The sequence below is a fragment of the Taudactylus pleione genome, unplaced genomic scaffold, assembly GCF_031769625.1.
Source record: "Taudactylus pleione unplaced genomic scaffold, aTauple2 ptg000290l, whole genome shotgun sequence".
NCBI lineage: Eukaryota > Metazoa > Chordata > Amphibia > Anura > Myobatrachidae > Taudactylus > Taudactylus pleione.
Genome location: NW_028284692.1, coordinates 12192398 through 12208576, shown reverse-complemented (window position 1 = coordinate 12208576; position 16179 = coordinate 12192398). Strand labels below are relative to the sequence as shown.

General features: G+C 37.7%; 1 protein-coding gene across 1 annotated transcript in view; it reads left to right on the top strand.

Moving 5' to 3' along the window:
* The first annotated feature begins 12678 nt into the window (after positions 1-12678).
* Positions 12679-16179, top strand: part of LOC148511904 (myosin-4-like) — a 38363-nt gene continuing 34862 nt past the window's right edge. The window contains exon 1 of the mRNA XM_088482504.1: positions 12679-13007. Within this exon, the coding sequence (XP_088338630.1) occupies positions 12679-13007 (329 nt within the window). The remainder of the gene's footprint in view (positions 13008-16179) is intronic.

Sequence of the window (16179 nt, the reverse complement as noted above, 5' to 3'; positions counted from 1 at the left end):
GACATTATACAAAAGAAAAAAGTGTTTTCTCTCTGTAATTATATTACAATATTTATGGAGGCATACAGTAATGCAAACAGAATATTTCCAGCCAGTCAATAATAAATATACATGAAATATAGTAACAGGAGTGTTTATATTAGAGATGAGTGCAATTGCATTGAGATTTGCCATACATTGAGTTGTGAAGGCAGAGCAATGTTCCTATAATTATACAATCTCTTAGTTACACTTTTGCTTTGATGTCTGCAGAATGCCATTTCACATGTAGTGTAATTTATAGCCTATGAACAGAGCTGGGACAATGGCAATCAAGTTATTCATAGCTATAGACTTCAGCTTTATAGCTTAAGGCCAAATTCCACAAGGGAAGCATAAAACAGAACAGGTTTGAAAATATTGCTTATCTCTTGTTTATACTAAACAAAAAATAGTCCATCATCTTTCTCACTCCTCTGTTGTGGGCTGCCATGTTAGAAGAGAGGTGAATAGAGCCATACTTGTCTATTTTGAAAGTCCTTTATCTGGGAGAAGCCCCGAAGAGGAGATGCAGCATACCACTGTAGGTGACGGGGACGGACTCCAACGTCATTTGGCCCCACCTGACAGTTTCTTGTCAGTTTAGCCCCACCCCCTCCATATGGGCCAGTGATTCCCAATATTATCTCCTCATCCTGCTCACTTCAATAGGAAGTTTGCGGGATGCGGGAGATCGAGCCTCTCTTCCTGCGATGCAGGGGACTACCCAAAAAGTCTGGAGCCTCCTGCACCTACCAGGAGAGTAGACACAGTGTGACTGATAACTTGCCAGAATTGCTTTGCAGAAATAAATGATGTGGATTTGTGGATTCATACACAAGTGTAATGATGTGCTGTAGCTCAAATACTGGCAGTCCCAGCTTTTTGACTTGTATCAGATCCTATCAGGGAACTGTCCTAAAAAGATGGCTGCAGTTTTGCCTGTCAGGAATGGAGTGGGGAGATAATACATTACTTTTTTTAACAGAGCTGCAGTGGAATGCCAGGTTATAACTTCAACAATGTATTCTTCCTTCATTGTTCCAAAAAATGAATCATCTTTGTGATAAAGATATTTAAAACTATTGTAAACTGAATATATGTAAAATTATGTCGCCTAACTATACAAAAGATATTAAAGACTTGCAAAAAATGCAATCGAAATTAATCTAAGAAAATATGTTTTAAATTAGTACACTTTTGGCTGAAGAGACATTGGGAATAGCTTATTTACTGACCAACTCATCTATAAAATCATCCATAAAGTTGCTTATGAAGTACTGCCACATTCTATAAAACTCCATTCCACATTCAGTACTGCCACATTCTATAAAACTCCATCCCACATTCAGTACTGCCACATTCTATAAAACTCCATCCCACATTCAGTACTGCCACATTCTATAAAACTCCATCCCACATTCAGTACTGCCACATTCTATAAAACCCAATCCCACATTCAGTACTGCCACATTCTATAAAACCCAATCCCACATTCAGTACTGCCACATTCTATAAAACTCCATCCCACATTCAGTACTGCCACATTCTATAAAACTCCATCCCACATTCAGTACTGCCACATTCTATAAAACTCCATCCCACATTCAGTACTGCCACATTCTATAAAACCCAATCCCACATTCAGTACTGCCACATTCTATAAAACTCCATCCCACATTCAGTACTGCCACATTCTATAAAACTCCATCCCACATTCAGTACTGTCACATTCTATAAAACCCAATCCCACATTCAGTACTGCCACATTCTATAAAACTCCATCCCACATTCAGTTTTCTGATTTTAGTGCTAAGTATCAACTTACAAATAACCAAATAGGACCAAAATGTCCAAATATCGTAGATGTTACCTAGTCTCCCTGGATTTAATGGCAAGAAGCTCTGCATAGAAACACATCTTCCCTGCAGTTACAACTTCATCTGAGATACTTACAGGTCATTAGTAACCCTCCCATTTTAGGTAGGTTTTATTTTAGAACATTTGACTAATGTAAAAACAAATGTAATTGATCACAACTTCCATAGTATTACATAGATAGCTTGATATATAAATAAAATAATAGATAGATATTAGATAAGTAGATAATACAAATGTTAGATGCTGTAGATTAATATTGACAGACAGACAGACATAGATAGATAAATAGATAGATAGATAGATAGATAAATATTAGATAAATAGATTACTAAATATTAAATAGATAGATAGATAGATAGATAGATAGACAGACAGACATATATTAGATAAATAGAGAAATATTAAAATAAAATAAAAAATATATAAAATAGAATAATAAATATTAGATAGATATTCCACATCTATAGATAGACAGATAGATAGATAGATAGATAGATAGATAGATAGACAAGCATTTATTTGATAAATAGAGAAATATTAGAATGAAATTAAAGAATAAATAAAATAGAATAATAAATACGAGAGAGAGAGAGAGAGAGAGAGAGAGAGAGAGAGAGAGATGATTAGATAGATGGATTGAGATCAATAGAGGTATAAATTGTAATTTTTAAGTTTTCCACATCTGTAGATAGATAGATAGATAGATAGATAAACATATACTAGATAAATAGAGAAATAGTAGAATTAAATGAAAAAATAGAATAATAAATATTAGATAGATAGATAAATATTAGATAAATAGATAACTAAATGATAGATAGATAGATAGATAGATAGATAGACAAGCATTTATTTGATAAATAGAGAGATATTAGAATGAAATTAAAGAATAAATAAAATAGAATAATAAATACGAGAGAGAGAGAGATTGAGAGAGAGAGATGATTAGATAGATGGATTGAGATCAATAGAGGTATAAATTTTAATTTTTAAGTTTTCCACATCTGTAGATAGATAGATAGAGATATAGATAGATACTGTAGATAGATAGATAGATAGATAGACAAGCATTTATTTGATAAATAGAGAAATATTAGAATGAAATTAAAGAATAAATAAAATAGATTAATAAATGTGAGAGAGAGAGAGAGATGATTAGATAGATGGATTGAGATCAATAGAGGTATAAATTGTAATTTTTAAGTTTTCCACATCTGTAGATAGATAGAGATATAGATAGATAGATAGATAAACATATACTAGATAAATAGAGAAATAGTAGAATTAAATAAAAAAATTGAATAATAAATATTAGATAGATTGATAAATATTAGATAAATAGAGAACTAAATGATAGATAGATAGATAGATAGAAAGACAAGCATTTATTTGATAAATAGAGAGATATTTGAATGAAATTAAAGAATAAATAAAATAGAATAATAAATATGAGAGAGAGAGAGATTGAGAGAGAGAGAGAGATGATTAGATAGATGGATTGAGATCAATAGAGGTATAAATTGTAATTTTTAAGTTTTCCACATCTGTAGATAGATAGAGATATAGATAGATAGATACTGTAGATAGATAGATAGATAGATAGATAGATAGATAGATAGATAGATAGATCGTTAGAGGGTTACACAGAGGGGTAATAAATAGCTATTCTAAATGATCAAAATGAATAAATCATCAGAATATAAAATCTACAATTCCTATCACCAAATGTCCGAACAATTATACACAATTGATGACAAAAGACACAGCTTCGCAATGTCACAATTGATCAAAAAATGGCTCCATACAATGTGTACGGTGCTATAAGGACAGCAGGCAGGCACAGGGTCTTGGCAATGGTGTAGCACAACATAACTTTTGGTGGCGCTGTGCTCTTAGATTTCTACCACAGCTCATTAGTTTATTGAGCAAGATGAGACATCTGCAGAGGAGTAGAAGTTTGAACAGTCTGAGTTCAGCCTCTTGCAAAGTGATGGTGTCCCTTGCCAAGTACAATTTGATACACTTAGCGTAATGCACATACAAAATGAAATGAAACATACTGTAAACTTAATGTTTCCATGCTTGGAGAAGGCAATGTTTCATTCTATTCCATAGAAAATAAAAAAAATATATATATTTTTTAAGGGGACAAATGTTGAGCATTTGCACTGTGGCAGAAAATCACATTTTGTAGATACAACCTTTGCCCCGTATAAAACAAAGTTTCACACACACAAAACTGAGACATACTGTAATTTGAATTAATGAAAGAGGAGGTTGGGCTTTGTTTTGTTGTCTAGACTATTGCACCGTGTGCCTCTTCGGATTCTTACACTTATAGTGTAATCCTATTTCAACAATAGAATAGGAATCACACATACAATTAAAATCAAATAATAAGGCTTACAGTATCTCAGTAGTAATACAATATTATTGGCTCATGTCTAACAATTACTAATGAGATAATCAAATTATTATTTGATTTCTATTGTACTGTACGTGTGATGCCTGTTTTATTGTTAAATCTATGTATTGAAAAAGGATTACACTACTGTATGTTCTATTTTATGTTTTACTTATGAGCATTTTTAAAGAAGAATTGATATAAGGAGAGACGTCTACAAAACTGCTTTGAGATTACAGATACTGGGTAGCTGGGTACAATGTGTACGATGATGGCAGATGGGCCAACATATCTCATACGCGGTACATATCAGAACGATGTAATGAAGGACGGAACGATCCCTCGCTCTGTCCTCCATTGCCTTGCACGACCTTGCACGACACCGCATGCGATATTGACCGGTTGGCTGTGCAGCACCACTGACCAGAATATAATGCTAACGACCGTGGGAGCACAGATTGGCCATATACACTAAACATTCCGGCCAATATGTCATTCCGATTCGGCCGCAAACGATATATGGGGCCTATATCGCTCCAGTGTGTACCCAGCTCTATAATCATAGACCACATTCTATGATTATTGCACTTGTGGTGCATTTTGATACATTATTGCACTAGAAGGTGCCATTGTTTCTTTGTTTTCTTTTTTTTTCAGATTGTGGATTTGGTGTGGTTCACAATGTTACTGCCATCCTGTAACGAGGATAACACTTGGCACTGGTCATTTTGATTTTCTTTTTTATTCACTGTCGTGATTACACTGATATAACAAATTTGTGATTGTATTTATTTATGTTTTTATTCTCTATAAGAGTTGTATATCACAGTGCTATCTATCTATCTATCTATCTATCTATCTATCTATCTATCTATCTATCTATCTATCTCATATCAACACCACAGGGCTGATTCTAGGTTGGAGGCAAAGCAAAAAAACCCCAGGAAACTTTGCACTTGAAACCAGACAAGAGGTGCAATTATATTTATATTTTTGCATGCAGGGTACATACTGGCTGATGTTGCATGTAGCCCACAAATGCAGGACAGCTTTATTTTTACACTACAATTTAGTTGTCAGTTTGGACATAAATAAATCTCTCTGCTAATTTTAATTCTTTCCCACCTGCAGTGCAGCATGGTTTTACTAAGGTGCAAAGCTACTTCGTATTTATTGCTTTGCTCCCAACTCAGAATCAGCCTCAACATGATTAAGTATGTCGTATGACATTTTGACATTCAGAATGTCAACACCATAATGTCAGCAAGGTCTGAATGTCAACATTCAGGATTTTGACATGTATGTTGACATTTGACATTGACATTCACAATGTCAACACTGACATACTATCAACTTGTTCATTATGCTGACATTATGAATCAACACTCCTACTTTAGCCAACCCTGACCACAGCCTATCCCTATTAGCAGCCTAACCCCAACTCTAATGGCAGCCTAACCCTAACCCTTAGTTCAAGTGTTGACATTCATAAAGTCAACATTCATAATGTTTACATTTTGAACATGTCGACATTTTGTCAGTATCGACATTGTGAATGTCAACATGTTAAATATTAACATTATAAACATTTTGATCATTTGACCGAACATGTCAACATTGTCAGTCCTTGAAATGAAAACTAGAGCTATCTGTAAATTAGTGCATAGGGTCACAGTGCAAAAGACAAAAGTGGTGTTACCCAAAGTAACCGATCAGATTTTTTATCTCTCATTGTGTAACCTGTTCTAAAAAATGACTCTATCTAATCTGTTGCTAAGCAGTACAGATCATCACAAAAATGCAACACACGCGCACACACACACACTTAAAAAAAAATCACATTGTGACAAATAAATAAATAAATATAATAATACTGTAGCAACAATAATTACAAAGACCAATAAAATATGTTTGGAACTCACCATCAGTTTGCTTAACCTGGCTTACACTGACTCAGTGCAGCGCAGAGGACTAACTTTATGCTTCTAGATCTCTTATATACTCTCATCTGTAATTATAGCAAATTGAAATCTATATTTGGTAATTAATGCTGGAGACATGAAGCTGGAAAAGTGTTGATGCAGTAGTAACTTTATTGGTGTTGACCACCAGTAAAAGATTAGCTGATGGTTACATAACACCATATGGACAAGTCATTTTTATTTGAACTATCATCTCAAGTTTTCCCAGGTCAAAGATTTCCTTGAATAGCCCCCACCATTGCCTAGATCACATTCCATTGCTTACAGTGTACGCAAAATTTGGCAGACACTATTTCAGATATATATATATACAGATATTGCTGTAATGTTTTAAGATAAATATTTAAATGTTAATTCAATGTTTATGACTATTTAAATGAAGATGATTTTAGAGAAAATTCTCATAGATATTTACAGTTCTGAATTTTATTTTAACACATATTAAACATATATTAGTATGTACAGTAATCATCTTGGTGTTACATAAAATAATAGTGTGTGAAATGGGTGTGAAAGAGTCAGAGCCGTAACTAGACTTTTTGGTGCCCTGTGCCAGAGAGAGCATTGGTGCCCCCCCCCCACCCCACATTTTTTAAATAGGGACATAAGATAGTGGACATAAAAAAGGGCCATGGCCTCCTGGGGAAGGGCCAGAGAAGAGATAGGGGAGGCCAGGAGATGCTGGAGATAAAAGAAGAGAAAGCTACAAGTGAGAATGATAATAAACCGGAAAATTGACAGGCCCAAACAGCGCCCCCTGCCCTGCGGTGCCATGTGTCATGGCACTGGTCGCACTACCCCTGGAAAGTGTTATTCAAAACTAAAATCCTCCAAATTATAACTCAAACTCACAGTTAAACCCAAAGTCCTGCCACCAAGATTCACATGAAAAGCTGACACTCTTTGTAAGTCTTCAGTTACTCACTTATCTCATCCTGCAATCATAAGGACGGTAAACTAAACAATTAACTGCATAAATCTAGCATTATAAAACCCAAGCCTATCTGACATGTGATCTATTTAAGAATACAAAGACATAAGTAATTAAATGGAGTTTAATATGTCAAAAAGTCACAATGCATAAAAATGATGAATGAACAATTTTTGCCTACTTTCCTGCAACAACTGGGAGGCTCCCAAAACTCAGGTTGCGCTCCTGGTCACCCAGAAAAGTGGGCTAGTATCCAAGAGCCGGTCGTCCCCTGCCCCCCAGCTTCCTACTTACCGGGTGACGTAGGTTGTCCGGATGGCAGATGATGCAATTCGCAATTAATCATGTCATTATAGCCTCACTCCCCGCTGTACAATGCCGGTAATCTATGCATTATATAGTGGTTGGCATACCTACGATGTTGCGTTCGTGCCACTATGCCCCCACATTGCCTGCTATGCCACACCATGCCCCCTGTACTGCCCCCAATGTAGCGCCACGCTTCCCATTGCTGTGATGATCTGGCTGCATCCTGTCAGAGGGGACAGCCAGAATGTCAGCAACTATGCAATGAAGATATAATGTACTGCATGTATAAATGCAAGCATGGCACACTCAGGTAATTTTTGTATAATCTACGGCCTGAGTAAGGATAGATGTTGTGGCAAATTGTAAAATCATTTTATTACTTTTAAACATTCTTCCATGTGCCAACCCCCATTTACTGAAAGAAGTGTGTTAATACAGTATGCTAATCTGTTTTGCAATTGCTATATTGCATATGACCAAATTTCATATCTAGTTATGAATTCTATGCATTCTAAGTTTCTTTTAAAACATAGAAGAGATAAGACATTAGATCAGCTAAACATGATATATTCCACACATGCATGGGATATATACCTTTCTTATGGGGGCTGTTATCTGGAATCGGTATGAAATACCGCCGTCCCTCTGGCCGGCAGTTCGAATCCCGTACGCGGCAGGCCGACAAAAGCAGAGATCCCGGCAGCAGAAGCCCGACAGTGCTGGAAACCCCGATCGTCCGTAGGTAAGTAAAAACTAACCCAACCTAACCCCCTAACCCTCCTTAGGAGTGCCTGACCCTAACCTCCCCCCAAGTGCCTAAAACTAACCCCCCCCTTCCCCGCTGCCTAAACCTAAGTCCTCCGGGGGGGTGCCTAACCCTAAGTCCCCCCCGGGTGCCCTAAACCTAACCCTCCCCCCCCGCAGCTGTCCACTTGCGGCGCCCGGCATCCCTTCGATCGGGATGCCGGGCGCCTGTCTCCCAACGTCTGGAAAATAACTGGCGTCTAGATATAGACGCCTGTCATTTAACCCTAGCCGGGATAAAGCAGTCGGGAAGCCGTCTGTCGGGATTAAAACAGCCGGTTTCCCGAATGCATCCCCTGTTATCTATCAATGACACATTTCATGTGGCTGGTTCCACAAATTTCTACAGAGGTCTCCCTAAAAAAGGATGTTGAAAAGTTTTATTTTTCCCACAGGTAGTATGTCTGCACTTGGAGATACCCCAAATATGATCTTTTCTGTCCAAAGAAGTTCTCAATCTTTTTGGGCGGTATTCAATTGTTTCTACCCCCCTTTGCGCCCGACGGAGCTATTTAATTGTTGCTCCTGTCGGGCACGATCAGCTGAAATGTGCGAAAAGTGACCTGTTTGGGTGCCCAAACATCACTTTTTGCGGTCGTACAGAACTTTGGTCGGGGGTAACTGCTTTACGTGCCTAAACCCGACCACTTTGGGCACGATAAGCGCGAATAATAGCAACAATTGAATAGCAGCCCGCGATCTCCTGTCTCTTTAGACGGGAGATCCAGACCGCGTAAACAATTGAATATTGCCCTTAGCATCTGTGGATTGGGGAAATAAACACATGATTGACTGATCATTTAACTGACTAAACTCTGAAAGCCAAGTTAAAAAAACAGGCCTCTGAAATATACACCAACACATTAAACCCTTGCCTACTTCCACACATTATTTGTTCAAAGCCATATCTAAAACAAGTTATATATTTTGTGAATGATCATTACCATATTTATATATTATTTTCACAATTATCCTGATTAGTCCATAATCATAATGTACCTTGTACTGTATACAGTATATTACACAAACAGGAAATTGTTCCTACTTTTTAATTTCAAGGATAAGTGCACCTCTGTTTATGTAGATATAAGTCCTGTAGACTACAGTATAATTCTACTGGAGTGATAGAAATGTTGTCTGTCACTAAGAAAACAGTAAATAACCAAGATACATTGACATATACTGTGACGTGAATTAGCAATAACAAGAAATAAGTAGCATTTTACATTTCCTAATTCAATTTACATATTCTGAATATTATATACCATTGATATAGTCCTGCCAATGGAATGAAACACGTTGGGGACACAAATTACAAAATGCAAATCAGGTCCAGTTTTTTATAATCTGTTCTATTTTAATTGTATATAATTGATGTAAAGTCTATATCAACTTTGAAATAAATCTACTAAAACATACATAGTATATAGCGGTAATTTGCATTTACAATATAGGGCCACTCACCTCAACTCACACTGCAGCCAAAGGACAGGAGAGACCTGCATGGTGGAATGAGACGGTAAGTAATCACATACAGTATTTACCTCTATGCATAATAGTGTCTTTTGCAACCTAATACTGTTCATATCCTTTTTGTGAGGTGCTATGGAAATGGTGTGAAACATGTGAACACCAGGGTCTACCCGTCCATTAGTTATAGTACGCAGGCATGTAGTGCGCCAGCCAGAAGAAGGTGCCATGTTCCCTACACCGAGCCTCCTGGCCAGCAACACCCGCAGTGCTGCCTGTATAGAGCAGCACAGAAAGCACCTCCCACCTGCCCTGCATCCCAGCAGCTTTGGAGTGAGGTGAGAGGGAGGGGAGGAGAGAGGGGGGAGGTGTACCCAAGAGATGTACTACTTGCCTATTGTAATTGGGTCGGTCCGCTCCTGGTGATCACATAAAGGAGGAGTGGTACTGGTGGACCCCATTTATGCAACATAAATGTACAGACCTTTGAGGAATACAATATTAATACTTTGGAACTGTGTTATAAGTTTGAGACTAATATTTATGATAAGAACTGGTATTTGTGGAATAAACCATATAGAGGAGGATTCAGCAATTTACATGACATTTCTGACAATGAGGAAATAAGACTTTTAATACTGATTTAAGGGAATATTTCAGAGGAGTGATTGTTTATGGACATTATGTGATTCTGGAAGATTGAATGCAATAATACATCTTGTAGTAAGCACTAGATATAATATATAATATATCATATTTAGATTTTCTGCATTGATATTGATTTACATATTTCAAACAACACTTGTGATAAAGTGAGGACAGAATATCGTAAGTAAGAGCCACATTGGTTTGTGTATTGTATTCTGAATATTTGCCTAATTCAACTTTTTAGCGTAGAATTTCAGACCATTCTTTATATGAATTTGGCTTAAAGTGCTTTTCATGGAACTATCCCTATCCCTATATCTGCCTGGATTTAAAATATAACTTTTGTTATGGATTTCTACCTAGACCCACCACAGAGCAAAATGACAACTCAGTTATATTTATAGACTATAAATTCTACAAAATATGAAATGTGGAACTTACAAATAGAGGGTGGATGGCCGATTTACAGAATACAGGAGTAAATCTGGGACCTCATTCTTCTTCTGCAAAAGGCCTGCGCACAATGCACAATAGGTTTTTTTGTGAAATTCTGCTGCAATTTAGATCATCTCAATGATATTGCATGTTGATGTAAACTCTGAGGCCGCCCATAAACAGGCAGATAAGGTAACTTGGCTCTGATGGAGGGATGTAGTCATTATCCCAGCTGACGGGATGCTGACGCTCAGAAAGGAGGCGCCGGAATCCCGACACCAGTCAGAATCCTGGCGTCGGCATCCCGACAGTAAGTATTGGGATAAAGAGGAAGGTTAGGGTTAGGCACTTGGGGAAAGGTTAGGGTTAGGCACTGGGAGGGGGGGGTGAGGTTTATGCTGTGGGGGGAGGGTTTAGGCTTTCGGTATTGTGACCCAATCGGGATGCCAGTGTTGGGATTCTGAACGCTGGGATCCCAAGCGCCGACATCCCGTACACAACCCGTGAGGGAGAACAGTCAGATGAGGTCTGCTGATTACAGCACATAAGGGCAGATTATGCCATTTAAATGCCAGATCTACTGCCAAAGTTGAACAACACTGGGAGTAGTTTTTGGCCCAATTTGACCCGAAATGACCACAATAGCCATTCTAATCGCTAATTGTAAGATCAGCTTCAAGTTGGAAAAATTGCTTTGCTTATACTGTATGGTCAGTCTATAATTAAACACCGAGGTTTTGTTTAATACTGTTTTCGCAATGACTCAATAAGACACATGATATTTAATCAATAAACTTATCTACATACTGTTTTTCTTAATTGTTTTCCAAACTAAATGCACAGTAGGACTGGAAAAAGAAAATGTGTACTTCTCAGTACCTTTTTTATACATTTAATATCAAATTGGACTAGATGTCGACAGAGGTAAAAGTGAGTTTTCTTGTCAGAAACAATGTTGTACGGTAACTCTTGTGTGTACTGCCCAAAGGTGGCCAATGCGGACTTACTAGGTAGGGGAGTTTGAAAGATCAGCTCCCGATTTGCATATTTGTCAGTTGTGAAAACATTCAAACTACACAGAATATTGCAACTGAAAACTGATGGTGTGAAAAATCTCTAGTACATTATTGGATACATGCTGACATTTCTTGGGGGCAGTTATATGCTCCAGACTGTACCATTATCAGTATTGTACCTGTTTATCCCTGTGTCTCTATGTTACATGTTGTTTCTACCTGGTTAGATAAACCTAAGACCTGGTTAAGATGTACCATGTGTGGACTAACTGCCACCAGCACCAACATACTGCGAAACATGCTTTAAACACCATTATACATTCTGGCCAAGTGCATTATGTTCCAACTGGACAAATATAATAACAGTGTGTGCTGAGCCCAGACATGTCTTCCACTGTGACATACTGCTAACAGGCTACAGATGCAATCCAGCAGCCACAAGTTAATAGGTTGCAAACCCCAGTGTCCTACCCCTGCTGCGCAATACTCTGCTGATAGGTTATGGGCCCAATCACCACTCTCACCCCAAGCAGCAGACAAGTTGTCACTTAAATATGTATCCAGTTACAGGCAACCAGCGCAAGTGGGATCTGAACCCAGGCTGTCGCTGTGCACGATTCTGGCAGCCAAAAGTCTCTATATGGTCTCCAACAAAGTAGTAGCTCCTGGTACAGAAAATATGACAGTGTTCTATTGGTAATAGGTTTCACTTGTTCAAGAACTGACAATTGTTTGCATTTTAAGAGGAAAGAGTAGAAGCTGTTTGTTAGGATTATCTACATGGATGACTTACTGTTAGCGGGACAAGAAGATGAAATAGCAAACGCTAAGTCATTGTTGGGTAACAGATTAAAATTAAAATATCTTGGACCTGCGCACCAACTGCTAGGTATGAGGATCGTACAGGATCTGAGTGCTGGAAAAGTCACTGTGGATCAACAGGGCTCCATTGAAGTGATGCTTATGAAATTTGTAATGACGGATGCAAAAGCAGTCAATACCGCCTTCGATAGGAGTATGAAAAACTCAAAAGCTATGTGTACTACCACAGATATAGAAATTGAGGAAATTAAATGGCTACCTTATAAAAGTGCCATAGGAGCCTTAATGTAAGCAAGTGTTGGTACACGGCCTGCTATAACCCATGTAGTCAGCCACATGAGCCAATACGCAGATAATCCAGGAAAAGAGCACTGGATAGCTGTCAAGTGCATGTTCAGGTACCTGAAAGGGACAAGCTCCCTATAACTACAGTTCAAGAAAATAGAGTTACAGGCATTCTGTGACACTGATTGAGGAGCAGACGAGGATGATACGTGTTCCTACACTGGATATGTATCCATCGTGGTATGTACAACAGTCAGTTGGGCAAGTAGGAAGCAACTGACAGTCACCTTATCTACCACCAAGGCCAAATATACAGTAGGACCTTGACTGAAACAGCCAAAGAGGCATGATGGTTGAAATTAACTATGGGGTAAATTTACGGTTGGTTTTGAGTCTATTTCAAAACCAATGGTCAAGGACGGGTATGGAGGTTGGATTGCAGTCTAAAAAAACAACATTTGCTATTCATCGTTTTTGACTGCCATTTGAAATCGATATTGTTACCTGTCAGATTATACTTTATTACAAGACAACCCCCATGCCTTCTTCTTTTCCCCAAATTAATACTTATATAAAATCCTTGGATGAACTTCTCTTCATTCCAAGTAGGCATCCATGGGTCTTGGTAAAATAACCAACCAAACGGAACCCAATGGACAGAATGCTGGCACAGTCACCGCAAAATGACAGGTAATTTGCGAACACTAGAATAAAAAACAATGCACTGACATAAACCAATCAAGTACAGATGTATAGAAAACCTCTAATGTGAGAGATACTAACACATTATATAAACTGTAAATATTTATTAAAATGGAATCACAAATTAAAAACACAGTTTTTAGCAATAAACCAAATAAGGAGTACAAAGGGTATGTAAAATGTAATAAGCACCTACACAATAATATACAATAGTGCCAATAATGGTCACAGCTAGTGGAGGCAGGGTTCTTGGGTGAAATCCACAGAGTTGCTGCCAGATTGATGGATGCCGTGATCATTAGGGATTATTAATACAGCACCATATGATTTTGGCAAAACTTTTTATCCTTTCATTTCTATTAATCAATACACTTGTTGATGTACAACAATAATAGATGGCTTAAAGCTCGTTCCTATCAAAGACTGGTTCTGCTACACTAACATCAATTTATTATGTACTCCTGTCCCTGCAAGTGGACAATAATGCATGTTGGTGGTACTTAATTTCTTATTCCTGGGAATAGCGGTTATAAGAAATTATTATAATTATCGGGTCAAAAACCCGGTAATAAATGAGCCCCTTAATGAACTGTCATCGGCAGAATAGTAACCTGTCTGGGAGCAACTTGATTCTAAAATATTTTACAACGCATAGGAAAGTGGCAATTGTCAAAGGTGAATGAAAGGTACAGTACCTACTTGGACCTGTTTGGATCCTGTACTGCTGATAACCAACATCACCAATATCTACTCCACAATTGATTTTCTGGTTAACCCAGAACCAGTTATATACAGTATATACATCTGCAGCTTCCACACTCTGAATCTGGACTTACCTGGACTATTCGCATGCTGTGTGCATGAGAGATGAACTCCACATTTGAGAAGGTGGTAATCATTAATATTATATAGGACTTGGGGGTCTATGTTCTAAGCACTAATAAGTGACAGAGTGAAAAGTGATAAGTCTGTGATAAGTGCCAGCCAATCAGCTCCCAACTGTAATTTTTCAAACACAGCCTGTGAGATGACAGTTGGAAGCTGATTGGCTGGCATTTATCACAGGCTTATCAGTTTTCACTCTGTCACTTATCACTGCTTAGTACATAGACCCCTTGGTGCTTTATCTACCATTGAGCTCTGCCAGCAATTGGAGTTTCCAGGTGGATACATTAATATCTATTTATCAAGGCACAGCAGAATTTTGCATTAGATTGGCTCTTGAATAATATGTGTCCTTCATGACTCTTATATGCTCATGATATGTTTTGATTTGCAATACAGTAGTTCCGTTTTATCAATTAATAAACATGTAATTTTGTATATGCACTATTCAGCACACTTTTCTATACACTGATGGAAGCAGGGGCATTGCAAAAGCACAATCTCGCCTTACAAAACATCTTGGCTAATTTAAAGTAGAAAGTTGCTGAAGGGCTGAGCGAGGAGGCCAAATTGCTGCATGTCTATTTTGCATCTGCGATAAGAAGCATTGGGGTGTAATCAGTTATGTTGACATTGTAGTGTCTCTCATGGGAATGAGTGGGCTGTTCTGATTTGTCAGAGTGTAGGAGATGCCATAGATGCCAGAGGAGTCAAAGTCCCAGGACATTGCCTAGTGTGTGAGTGATATAAAAAAAGGAGGTCAGCTTCTGTTCTATTTAAATTACTGCAAAATGAATCTGTGCCCTGATTCATTTAATTCGCTGAAGTTGTCATTGAATTAGTTGGCCAGGTTAAGATTTTTCCAATTTAGCTTTAGTAAGTGAATATGGCAGTGATGGAGCAGGCCTTAGGAAATACTGTATTTATCTCATCAGTGGGGCCGTAAAAAACTAATTGTTTTCCTAATATTGCAGCCCTTGAACCATTTGTTAAATGTATTTGTTCATATTTACCTGTAATCTCTTCCTAATAAGGTGTTTAGGTTCCTGTTATTCAAAATTAGGCCTGATTGCTTTAACCTGCTTTGATCTTCATTAGCATAACTTACAACATTTTTGAAGACATAAAAATGCCCAGCCCCTTACCCATGCAAACCACATCTAAAACTGTACTCCCTTGTCAGTGAAGCCCCATCCTCCTTAATAAGCTCTGGAACTGTCAAGGTTAGTAAAGTACAGTGCAGTGCAGTAGTGATACCTTATTCCTGGTACCACTGTCTTCCGAGAATTATTTCCTTTTGAATTTACAAAAAACACCCTCATAAAACAGTAATTTATTTTACTATTATTTTTTTGATTACATTACTTTCTGTTCTCAGCAACAATGAGAGAATGTAATTTAAATTGCATGTTCCTCAAGGTGCTTGGCTGTCGATGGTACTTCCTCAAGTTTCTTTCTCAAGGACATATACTGGAACTGATTTTCCAATTATCATATGCCAAAAATAGATACAGAGTGATAATTTGTTCTAGAATAATTAGATAATAATTATCATCAGAATTCTTTCTTGCTAGGTGCCCTTGAGTC